At 50.6% G+C, this 12,500-nt stretch overlaps 1 protein-coding gene across 1 annotated transcript in view; it reads right to left on the bottom strand.

Annotated features, from left to right (window-relative positions):
- Nucleotides 1-7,134, bottom strand: part of sipa1 (signal-induced proliferation-associated 1) — a gene marked incomplete at both ends in the record, with an annotated part of 48,022 nt that extends 40,888 nt beyond the window's left edge. The window contains 7 exons of the mRNA XM_079510842.1: nucleotides 1-129; nucleotides 2,022-2,210; nucleotides 2,834-2,958; nucleotides 3,639-3,811; nucleotides 4,699-4,856; nucleotides 5,289-5,696; nucleotides 6,589-7,134. The exon at nucleotides 1-129 is cut by the window's left edge and continues 46 nt beyond it. Of these exons, the coding sequence (XP_079366968.1) occupies nucleotides 1-129; nucleotides 2,022-2,210; nucleotides 2,834-2,958; nucleotides 3,639-3,811; nucleotides 4,699-4,856; nucleotides 5,289-5,696; nucleotides 6,589-7,134 (1,728 nt within the window). The remainder of the gene's footprint in view (nucleotides 130-2,021; nucleotides 2,211-2,833; nucleotides 2,959-3,638; nucleotides 3,812-4,698; nucleotides 4,857-5,288; nucleotides 5,697-6,588) is intronic.
- Nucleotides 7,135-12,500: the final 5,366 nt, after the last annotated feature.

Here is a 12,500-nt window from a genome sequence, read left to right as displayed (position 1 = left end):
GACTCGGTCTCCCAGGAGGTCCAGGAAGTGTTCGAAGGCCGGCCCGGAACTCTCGTTGTTGTACATGTCCTCCTCAGAGCTCTGGTCAGCTCGGCAGTACATGATGCCCACCTTACGCTGGAAGTTTAACTGTAAAACACACATACTACTGTTAAATACTGCAATACATGATGCCCACTTTACGCTGGAAGTTTAACTGTAAAACACAAGTATTACTGTTAAATACTGCAGTACTTAACAGTCCTCCTCAGAGCGACAGTACGACAGTCGGTGTGAGGTCACACCGACGGTGGTGTGTGAATGTGGGAAGTGAGGACACTGGAGGGGGGGGTTCTAGGGGGTCTGGGACTCACCCCCTGTTCGTCCAGTTTCAGCAGGGTGTCTAGGGGGGTCTAGGGGTCTGGTACTCACCCCCTGTTCGTCCAGTTTCAGCAGGGTGTCTAGGGGGGTCTAGGGGGTCCTGGTACTCACCCCCTGTTCGTCCAGTTTCAGCAGGGTGTCTAGGGGGGTCTAGGGGGTCTGGGAGGGTCTAGGCCCTAGACCCTCCCAGACCCCCTAGACTCTAGGGGTCTAGGAGGGTCTAGGGGGTCTAGGGGGGTCTAGGAGGGTCTAGGGGGTCTGGTACTCACCCCCTGTTCGTCCAGTTTCAGCAGGGTGTCTAGTGGGGTCTACGGGATCTAGGGGGGTCTATGGGGTCTGGTACTCACCCCCTGTTCGTCCAGTTTCAGCAGGGTGTCTAGGGGGGTCTATGGGGTCTGGTACTCACCCCCTGTTCGTCCAGTTTCAGCAGGGTGTCTAGGGGGGTCTAGGGGGTCTAGGGGGGTCTATGGGGTCTGGGACTCACCCCCTGTTCGTCCAGTTTCAGCAGGGTGTCTAGGGGGGTCTAGGGGGTCTGGGACTCACCCCCTGTTCGTCCAGTTTCAGCAGGGTGTCTAGGGGGGTCTATGGGGTCTGGTACTCACCCCCTGTTCGTCCAGTTTCAGCAGGGTGTCTAGGGGGGTCTAGGGGGGTCTAGGGGGTCTGCGACTCACCCCCTGTTCGTCCAGTTTCAGCAGGGTGTCTAGGGGGGTCTACGGGATCTAGGGGGGTCTATGGGGTCTGGTACTCACCCCCTGTTCGTCCAGTTTCAGCAGGGTGTCTAGGGGGGTCTATGGGGTCTGGTACTCACCCCCTGTTCGTCCAGTTTCAGCAGGGTGTCTAGGGGGGTCTAGGGGGTCTAGGGGGGTCTATGGGGTCTGGGACTCACCCCCTGTTCGTCCAGTTTCAGCAGGGTGTCTAGGGGGGTCTAGGGGGTCTGGGACTCACCCCCTGTTCGTCCAGTTTCAGCAGGGTGTCTAGGGGGGTCTATGGGGTCTGGTACTCACCCCCTGTTCGTCCAGTTTCAGCAGGGTGTCTAGGGGGGTCTAGGGGGGTCTAGGGGGTCTGCGACTCACCCCCTGTTCGTCCAGTTTCAGCAGGGTGTCTAGGGGGGTCTAGGGGGTCTGGGAGGGTCTAGGCCCTAGACCCTCCCAGACCCCCTAGACTCTAGGGGTCTAGGAGGGTCTAGGGGGTCTAGGGGGGTCTAGGAGGGTCTAGGGGGTCTGGTACTCACCCCCTGTTCGTCCAGTTTCAGCAGGGTGTCTAGGGGGGTCTAGGGGATCTAGGGGGGTCTATGGGGTCTGGTACTCACCCCCTGTTCATCCAGTTTCAGCAGGGTGTCTAGGGGGTCTAGGGGGGTCTATGGGGTCTGGTACTCACCCCCTGTTCGTCCAGTTTCAGCAGGGTGTCTAGGGGGGTCTAGGGGGTCTAGGGGGGTCTATGGGGTCTGGGACTCACCCCCTGTTCGTCCAGTTTCAGCAGGGTGTCTAGGGGGGTCTAGGGGGGTCTAGGGGGTCTGGGACTCACCCCCTGTTCGTCCAGTTGCAGCAGGGTGTCTAGGGGGGTCTATGGGGTCTGGTACTCACCCCCTGTTCGTCCAGTTTCAGCAGGGTGTCTAGGGGGGTCTAGGGGGTCTAGGGGGGTCTAGGGGGTCTGGGACTCACCCCCTGTTCGTCCAGTTTCAGCAGGGTGTCTCGGACCTTGGGCGAGGTGGACGCCAGACGCAGACAGTGCAGGTTGAGCTCGGGGATGATGAACTCTAGTAACCTCTTGGGGGACAGGCCGCGGGGGGTGGTGTGACGGGCCGCCGAGGGAACCGACTCCTCCAGGATGGACCCTCTGAGCGTCTTCAGCTGGAAGGAGATGGAACAGAACAACATGAGCTCCATATATGGAGATAACTCTAACCCTAACCCTCTGAGTGTCTTCAGCTGGAAGGAGATGGAACAGAACTGAGCTCCATATATGGAGATAACCCTAACCCTCTGAGAGTCTTCAGCTGGAAGGAGATGGAACAGAACAACATGAGCTCCATATATGGAGATAACTCTAACCCTAACCCTCTGAGCGTCTTCAGCTGGAAGGAGATGGAACAGAACTGAGCTCCATATATGGAGATAACCCTAACCCTCTGAGAGTCTTCAGCTGGAAGGAGATGGAACAGAACAACATGAGCTCCATATATGGAGATAACCCTCTGAGTGATGACCCTGTAGTTCTAGTTATATTGTAGTTCTATGGGTATTGTAGTTCTTTAGGTACCTCTGTAGTCCTGAAGATGATCCTGTAGTTCTAGTTATATTGTAGTTCTATGGGTATTGTAGTTCTATGGGTATTGTAGTTCTTTAGGTACCTATGTAGTCCTGAAGATGATCCTGTAGTTATATTGTAGTTCTATAGTATATTGTAGTTCTATAGTATATTGTAGTTCTATAGTTATATTGTAGTTCTATGGGTATTGTAGTTCTTTAGGTACCTCTGTAGTCCTGAAGATGATCCTGTAGTTATATTGCGCTCCACTCGTTCCTTCCTTCTCTTCTCGTCTGAAGCTGACGGCCACTGGACCCAGACGCTCGTCTACACCAAAGAAGTTCTGGTGTTCTGGAGAGAGAGAGAGACAGGTTTAACACGACGCGTTGTGAGCTTGTAGATCTGCTATTTTCAGCATGCAACCAGCAAGTGTAAAGCAAGTGTAAAATGACTAGTTTTTATTTGTTGACGAGATTCTCATTACATTTAGTCATCATAGCTTAGTTTTCATTTAGTTTCCATTTAGTTTTCCTCAGTGAAAAAAGCTAGTCGACGAACATGTTTCGTCTTAAGGTGGCCTTACACTAGCCGATTTTTTTCAATCTGAAATCTGATAGCACACTACAGGATAATCACACACTACACGGTTTTAAAACTCGGGCGCAGCGCACCCAAGGATTCTCGGCCCCGAGGGAGTGGAGAGGAGAGGGGGAGAGGGGAGGGGAGGAGGAGAGGGGACGAGGAGAGGGGGGCTGCGGGGGCAGAGCAAATATCAAACATTCTTGATGTTGATCGGGGCCGATCCCGATCGCGCTGTGAGCTGCCCGAGCAGATGGGAGGGATTACGGTTGGATCTTTTATACACTCACACTAGATGATAATTCATGCCCGAGAATCGCTCCCGATTGAGTCGGGCACCCCCCGAGCGTCAAAAATGCCCGATTATCGGCTAGTGTACCACCTAGTGGCCACCTTACGTTTTAGTCGACGAAGACATCACTGATATAATATATAGTGTTAATAGTACTAACCCTTCATATAGAAGTACTTCCTGTAGTAACACGCCCCCAGGTCAGCGTGTTCTATGAAGTAGCAGCTCTTGCCAGCCCTCTGCTGGACGTGGTGACTCTCCCGCGGCTCCTCCAGAACGCTCACCGCGTCGTTGGGGCTGCGCAGGCTGCTCCACAGGCCACGCCCCCCCTTCCTGCCGAGGCCACACCCCCCATACGACCAGCCTAGAGAGAGAGGACAGACAGACAGACAGACAGACAGACAGACACTTTATTAATCCCGATTTAAAAAAAAAAAATTCTAAATCCTGACAGTTTTCTGAAACCTCTCATGTTTATGTCAGTGGTGCTCAACATTTTTTATGTCAACGACCCCCAGAATTATCCAAATGATATGATAATATCAATTATCAAAAAATAGCAGATCTACAAGCATAAATGGATAAAACCTACCTAGCCCCGCCCTCTCCTCTCATCTCGTTCCTGATTGGATAAAACCTACCTAGCCCCGCCCTCTCCTCTCCGCCCATCTGGTTCCTGATTGGATAAAACCTACCTAGCCCCGCCCTCTCCTCTCATCTCGTTCCTGATTGGATAAAACCTACCTAGCCCCGCCCTCTCCTCTCCGCCCATCTGGTTCCTGATTGGATAAAACCTACCTAGCCCCGCCCTCTCCTCTCCGCCCATATCGTTCCTGATTGGATAAAACCTACCTAGCCCCGCCCTCTCCTCTCCGCCCATCTGGTTCCTGATTGGATAAAACCTACCTAGCCCCGCCCTCTCCTCTCATCTCGTTCCTGATTGGATAAAAGCTACCTAGCCCCGCCCTCTCCTCTCCGCCCATCTGGTTCCTGATTGGATAAAACCTACCTAGCCCCGCCCTCTCCTCTCCGCCCATCTCGTTCCTGATTGGATAAAACCTACCTAGCCCCGCCCTCTCCTCTCCGCCCATCTCTTCCTGATTGGATAAAACCTACCTAGCCCCGCCCTCTCCTCTCCGCCCATCTCGTTCCTGATTGGATAAAACCTACCTAGCCCCGCCCTCTCCTCTCCACCCATCTCGTTCCTATTTGGATAAAACCTACCTAGCCCTGCCCTCTCCTCTCCGCCCATCTCGTTCCTGAAGTGCGGGCAGCTGAGCAGCATGTCGTTGTCGTTGCCGTCGCCTTCGTCCAGCAGAAGGCTGGACTCCGCCTCCTCGTTAGCGCTCGTTAGCGTGGCTCCGCCTCCGCCGCCGCCCTGCACCCCCCCCACCGCCGGAGATGAGGAGGAGGAGGGCGCCCCCTGGTGGAGAGTATGAGAGGTGTTAAACGTCATCCTTGTTTCAAGGACTTACCAAATTACTTCAATCATTATTAACACATCAGTCCCGGGATTCCTTCAAAATAGGAGCTCTGGGGTGCCGGGAAAACATGGCCGCTTTTACTCTGTAATTTACTGGGTCTAGTAGAAAAAAAATCGCTATAAAAGTGTGTAAAAAAATACATATTTAGCCTTTAACTCTCGAAAACATTTTTGGAACATTATTCCCTTAAATCCCCAAAAACACACATTAACGTCAACAACATGGAAATAACGATGAAAATTTGATCAGTTTTTAATAACTAGAGTTTCAAAGTAAAAGTCCTGTTTCACTGATAAGATCGATGGTCACTGAAGTGTTAATGATACCAACCTGGGAGAGTGGGCGGAGCTTAATGATGATGATGATGATGTCACACTAACCTGGGAGAGGGGGCGGAGCTGCGAGGCAGCCGACGCCCCCGACGTGATGTTCTTCTTCCTGCCGATGGTGGATTGGTCGCGGTTGGAGGCGGAGACTTCCGTCAGGTCCAATAGGATGCTCTGGACGTCGTAGTGGGCGAGGTTCCTCACCCAGGCCCCTCCCCCCTCGAGGGGGGGCCCGGGTAGGGGCTGCGGGGGCAGGGGGAGGGGCTTGGCCTTCCGTCCCAGACCTTCGGGTTTGGGAGGTTTGGCGGGCTTCGGGGATTCGCCCGTCGTCGCGGTGGGTGGGGCCGAGGGGGCGGGGCCGGCAGAGGCCACGCCCCTGAAGAAGGCGTCGGGCTCTGGGGGCGTGTCCTGGACGAGTAGGAGGAGTTAGTTTAGTTCAGATGGTTCCCAAAGTGGGGTCCGGGGACCCCCAGGGGTCCTTGAGGGAGTTCCAGGGGGTTCTCAGGTAAATGATAGTTAGGAACCAAATGGACCCGTTAGGGTCCATTTGGTTCCATTTGTACACTCTCGGAGTTAAATTAACATTGATTTTACAATATAAATTGGGGGTCCCAGAGATAGAAATGCCATTAAATGGGGGTCCGTAGACTAATGACAAACTGGGGGTCCTTGAAATTAAACGGGTTGAGAATCACTAGTGCTAGCACCCAGGGCAAGACCTACGCTGAAAAGACTATCAGCGGAAGTGGCGGAAGTGTTGCGTGTAAGATAACTACGTCACGCGGTGCGGCTGTGTTTACTAGTCCCCACCGAAACAAGGAAATGACGTTGATGCTTTACAAATCAGTTCACATTCTCCGCGAATGAAACAAGTGTTGTGATTGGTCGGGAAAATATCGTATCCGGGGGAAATACATCTGATGGATGTTCCGGAGGATACGTCCGCCGATAGCTTCTTTGCCTTACGTTGTGACCAGGCTCTTCTTTTCGCAGATAAGTGAGCCTGGGACCGAGGCTAAGTGCTAGAGGCCTGAGGCCTGAGGCCTACCATTGCGTGGCACATCTATGCTCACAGGTGTCTATGTCTATGTTCACAGGTGTGTGCGGCCTAGAGGAGCATCTGAGCATGTGCAACACCACCTCTTACACCATGGTGTAAGAGGTGTCCTTTGGGAAACCGGGCCAATAACTTTATATTAGGACTAGCCAGGACTGCATCCACAATGTTGTGACCACTGGTTTATCATAATAAATATAAATAATATACTTCATAAAGATATAATGAATAGATTATAATCACCTGGAGCCCCAGGAGCAGGAAGGGGTCTTTGAAGCGGTCGGGGGACCCCAGGAGAATGAGGGGTCCCTCAGGGGTCATGTCGGGGGTCTCACACTGATGATGGTGTCTCTCCAGAGACGAGAGGCTGCCGTACTCGCGTCGATGCAGCAGCACCCTCCCTCCCCCCTCCCCCCCCCGCCCCGGGGTGGCGGGGCCCCCCGCGCTCCCACCACCCCTCCTCGACGACTTGTCCCCCCCGTGGGGGGTCGATTTTCCCCCCAACGAGGAGGAGGTAACGTTGGGCCCTTCCGCCGTCGTTGATTCGCCCAAAGTGACGTCACTGTTGCTGCGCTGCATCACGTGTCCCCCCCCCGTGGACCCCCCGCCGTGCCCCCCCCCCGAGAGAGCCGAGCACAGGCTGAGGCCCCTCCCCTCCTCCTCCTCGGCCCCTCCCCCCCCATCGCTGTCCCTCCTGGTGGGGGGCCACTCCACCACGCCCAGGGTGGCGATGGGGGGCCGCGCCCCCTGGCGCCGAAACTTACGGATGAAGAGGTCGTCGGATTGCATGACTTCCTGTGGGCGGTGCTACACACTTCCTGTAGGCGGAGATTTTATTTTATTTATTTATTTATTTAATCCACGCTGGTTTTAGACGAGAGGCCTCTGGACCAGGCTTCTGGTCTCTGTTCCTCTGCTGAGGAAACTTTTCCTCAAAGAAAACGACAGGACTAAATCCTCCTAAAAGTACTCCTTCTTCTTCGAGGTCTTCTACGACAATACTACTGTATCCCTCTAGGGGTCCCCGAGGTAGACACACAGTCTGGGGGTCCTCGAGGTAGATGGTGGTGGGGCTTCCAGGTCCACTGGTGTCTGGGTGGTCCTTCCTATCGTGTCACCATCCGGGCGCGTTCACTGGCCACCTGTGGGTCAAACACAGTGACATCATCATGACATCATCATGACATCATAATGGTCAGTACTTGTTGATGACATGTTTTATTATTTGTCTCAATTTAAAATTCACAATGTAGTCGTTTATCAGACGCTCTTAATCCAGAACGATTTACAATAAGCAAGAACAAAAAGCATCGAATACATCACATAGCAGTTATCATGAAACATACGAAAGATAAGAACGTAACAGTGGAATATCCTTCTACCCTAATAGACAGGGGGTACACAAGCACATGGCCGTTTATCCGTGCTCCTTCTCCTACCAAACCACACTGTTAGCACACATCTCTCCATCCAAAAACAAATCTGCACGCTCCCAGAATCAAGCTGCACTACATTGCATCCACGCAACTGTCATATTTACTGTACAAATATTACTTTTGTCAGACACACTGTTATTGCGCAACATTTCGCTGTGATTCAAATTACATCACAACTTTCTCATTCCCCGGCACCTCCTCTTTTCACTGCACACACACGCACATACACACACGCACGTGCGCACACACATACACACGCCACAGCAGCATGGTACAGCACAGTATGCTACAGTACAGTACAGTACCACAGTATTGTAAGGCACAGCACAGTATAGTATGGCACGGTACAGTAGCGTACAGTATGGGACAGTATTGTACAGTACAGTATTGTACAGTACCATATAGTACAGTATGGCACAGTTCAGTATGATACATTACGGTACATTATGGTACCGAACCATACAGTACGGTACAGTAAAGTACAGTACAGAAGAGAAGAGAGCAGAACAGAGGAGAAGAGAGCAGAACAGAGGAGTACAGCACAGTGGAGTACAGTACAGTACAGTGGAGTACATTACAGTGGAGTACAGTACAGTACAGTGGAGTACAGTACAGTACAGTGGAGTACATTACAGTGGAGTACAGTACAGCACAGTGGAGTACAGTACAGTACAGTGGAGTACAGTACAGTGGAGTACAGTACAGTACAGTGGAGTACAGTACAGTACAGTGGAGCACAGTACAGTGGAGTACAGTACAGTGGAGTACAGTACAGTACAGTGGAGTACAGTACAGTGGAGTACAGTACAGTACAGTGGAGTACAGTACAGTACAGTGGAGCACAGTACAGTGGAGTACAGTACAGTGGAGTACAGTACAGTGGATTACAGCACAGTACAGTTGAGTACAGTACAGTACAGCGGAGTACAGCACAGTACAGTTGAGTACAGTACAGTTGAGTACAGTACAGTGGAGTACAGTACAGTTGAGTACAGTACAATGGAGTACAGTACAGTACAGTACAGTGGAGTACAGCACAGCACAGCACAGCACAGCACAGTACAGTACAGTACAGTACAGTGGAGTACAGTACAGTGGAGTACAGCACAGTACAGTTGAGTACAGTACAGTGGAGTACAGTACAGTACAGCACAGCACAGCACAGCACAGCACAGTACAGTGGAGTATAGTACAGCACAGTACAGTACAGTGGAGTACAGTACAGTACAGTGGAGTACAGTACAGTGGAGTACAGTACAGTACAGTACAGTACAGTACAGTACAGTACGGTACAGTACAGTACAGTACAGTACAGTACAGTACAGTACAGTACAGTACAGTGGAGTGCAGTACAGTACAGTGGAGTACAGCACAGTACAGTTGAGTACAGTACAGTGGAGTACAGTGGAGTACAGTACAGTACAGTTGAGTACAGTACAGTTGAGTACAGTACAGTAGAGCACAGTACAGTGGAGTACAGTACAGTACAGTACAGTACAGTTGAGTACAGTACAGTGAAGTACAGTACAATGGAGTACAGTACAGTACAGTACAGTACAGTACAGTACAGTACGGTACGGTACGGTACGGTACAGTACAGTACAGTACAGTACAGTTGAGTACAGTACAGTACAGTACGGTACGGTACGGTACGGTACGGTACGGTACAGTACAGCACAGTACAGTAGAGCACAGTACAGTGGAGTACAGTACAGTGGAGTACAGCACAGTACAGTTGAGTACAGTACAGTGGAGTACAGTACAGTACAGTTGAGTACAGTACAGTACAGTACAGTACAGTACAGTACAGTACAGTACAGTACAGTACAGTACAGTACAGTACAGTACAGTACGGTACGGTACGTTACGGTACGGTACGGTACGGTACGGTACGGTACAGTACAGCAGAGCAGAGCAGAGCAGAGCAGAGCACAGCACAGCACAGTACAGTACAGTACAGCGCATGACAGGACAATGCAGAGGACTACAGTACAGTACAGTACAGTACAGTACAGTACAGTACAGTACAGCAGAGCAGAGCAGAGCAGAGCACAGCACAGCACCGTACCGTACCGTACCGTACCGTACAGTACAGCACAGCACAGCACAGCACAGCACAGTACAGTACAGTACAGTACAGCACAGCGCAGGACAGGACAATGCAGAGGACTACAGTACAGTTGTGACAAATGCACATAATGTTTTTGTATTTATCTGCTGGACCTATGCATGTTATTATGTACGTGTGATGTATGTACATGTGAAGTGACTTTACAGTTAATTCTAACATTTCTGGTTCACATGAGAGGTAACAGGTCTGATACAGGGGGTAATTGAATGATTGATGGTGTCACCCAACTTTATTTATAGAGGAAGTGACACAGGGAATGGGGATCAAATGGACAAACGAACCTAGGTGCCAGGGTGCACATTTTATAGAGAGGAGCTCCGAGTACAGCACAGTACAGTTGAGTACAGTACAGTGGAGTACAGTACAGTACAGCACAGCACAGCACAGCACAGCACAGCACAGTACAGTACAGTACAGTGGAGTATAGTACAGCACAGTACAGTACAGTACAGTGGAGTACAGTACAGTACAGTGGAGTACAGTACAGTGGAGTACAGTACAGTACAGTACAGTACAGTACAGTACAGTACGGTACGGTACAGTACAGTACAGTACAGTACAGTACAGTACAGTACAGTACAGTACAGTACAGTACAGTACAGTACAGTACAGTACAGTGGAGTACAGTACAGTACAGTGGAGTACAGCACAGTACAGTTGAGTACAGTACAGTGGAGTACAGTACAGTGGAGTACAGTACAGTACAGTTGAGTACAGTACAGTTGAGTACAGTACAGTAGAGCACAGTACAGTGGAGTACAGTACAGTACAGTACAGTACAGTACAGTACAGTACAGTTGAGTACAGTACAGTGAAGTACAGTACAATGGAGTACAGTACAGTACAGTACAGTACAGTACAGTACAGTACAGTACGGTACGGTACGGTACGGTACAGTACAGTACAGTACAGTACAGTACAGTACAGTTGAGTACAGTACAGTACGGTACGGTACGGTACGGTACGGTACGGTACGGTACAGTACAGTACAGTACAGTAGAGCACAGTACAGTGGAGTACAGTACAGTGGAGTACAGCACAGTACAGTTGAGTACAGTACAGTGGAGTACAGTACAGTACAGTTGAGTACAGTACAGTACAGTACAGTACAGTACAGTACAGTACAGTACAGTACAGTACAGTACAGTACAATGGAGTACAGTACAGTACGGTACGGTACGTTACGGTACGGTACGGTACGGTACAGTACAGCAGAGCAGAGCAGAGCAGAGCAGAGCACAGCACAGCACAGTACAGTACAGTACAGCGCATGACAGGACAATGCAGAGGACTACAGTACAGTACAGTACAGTACAGTACAGTACAGTACAGTACAGTACAGTACAGTACAGTACAGCAGAGCACAGCACAGCACAGCACAGCACAGCACCGTACCGTACCGTACCGTACAGTACAGCACAGCACAGCACAGCACAGCACAGTACAGTACAGTACAGCACAGCGCAGGACAGGACAATGCAGAGGACTACAGTACAGTTGTGACAAATGCACATAATGTTTTTGTATTTATCTGCTGGACCTATGCATGTTATTATGTACGTGTGATGTATGTACATGTGAAGTGACTTTACAGTTAATTCTAACATTTCTGGTTCACATGAGAGGTAACAGGTCTGATACAGGGGGTAATTGAATGATTGATGGTGTCACCCAACTTTATTTATAGAGGAAGTGACACAGGGAATGGGGATCAAATGGACAAACGAACCTAGGTGCCAGGGTGCACATTTTATAGAGAGGAGCTCCGAGGCGCCAGATAGGTGGAGTACAGTACAGTACAGTTGAGTACAGTACAGTGGAGTACAGTACAATGGAGTACAGTACAGTACAGTACAGTACAGTACAGTACAGTACAGTACAGTACAGTACGGTACGGTACGGTACGGTGCGGTGCGGTGCGGTACGGTACAGTACAGTACAGTACAGTACAGTACAGTACAGTACAGTACAGTGGAGTACAGTACAATGGAGTACAGTACAGTACAGTACGGTACGGTACGGTACGGTACGGTACAGTACAGTACAGTACAGTACAGTACAGCAGAGCAGAGCAGAGCACAGCACAGCACAGCACAGTACAGTACATTACAGCGCATGACAGGACAATGCAGAGGACTACAGTACAGTACAGTACAGTGGAGTACAGTACAGTACAGTACAGTAGAGCACAGCACAGCAGAGCAGAGCACAGCACAGCACAGCACCGTACCGTACAGCACAGCACAGCACAGCACAGCACAGCACAGCACAGCACAGCACAGTACAGTACAGCGGAGTCCAGTCCAGTACAGCACAGCGCAGGACAGGACAATGCAGAGGACTACAGTACAGTTGTGACAAATGTTTTTGTATTTATCTGCTGGACCTATGCATGTTATTATGTACGTGTGATGTATGTACATGTGAAGTGACTTTACAGTTAATTCTAACATTTCTGGTTCACATGAGAGGTAACAGGTCTGATACAGGGGGTAATTGAATGATTGATGGTGTCACCCAACTTTATTTATAGAGGAAGTGACACAGGGAATGGGGATCAAATGGACAAACGAACCTAGGTGCCAGGG

Source organism: Electrona antarctica (genome assembly GCF_951216825.1).
Source record: "Electrona antarctica genome assembly, chromosome: 9".
Taxonomy (NCBI): Eukaryota; Metazoa; Chordata; class Actinopteri; order Myctophiformes; family Myctophidae; genus Electrona; species Electrona antarctica.
The sequence above is the reverse complement of the archived record's forward strand: the minus strand, read 5'-3'. Positions and strand labels throughout refer to the sequence as shown.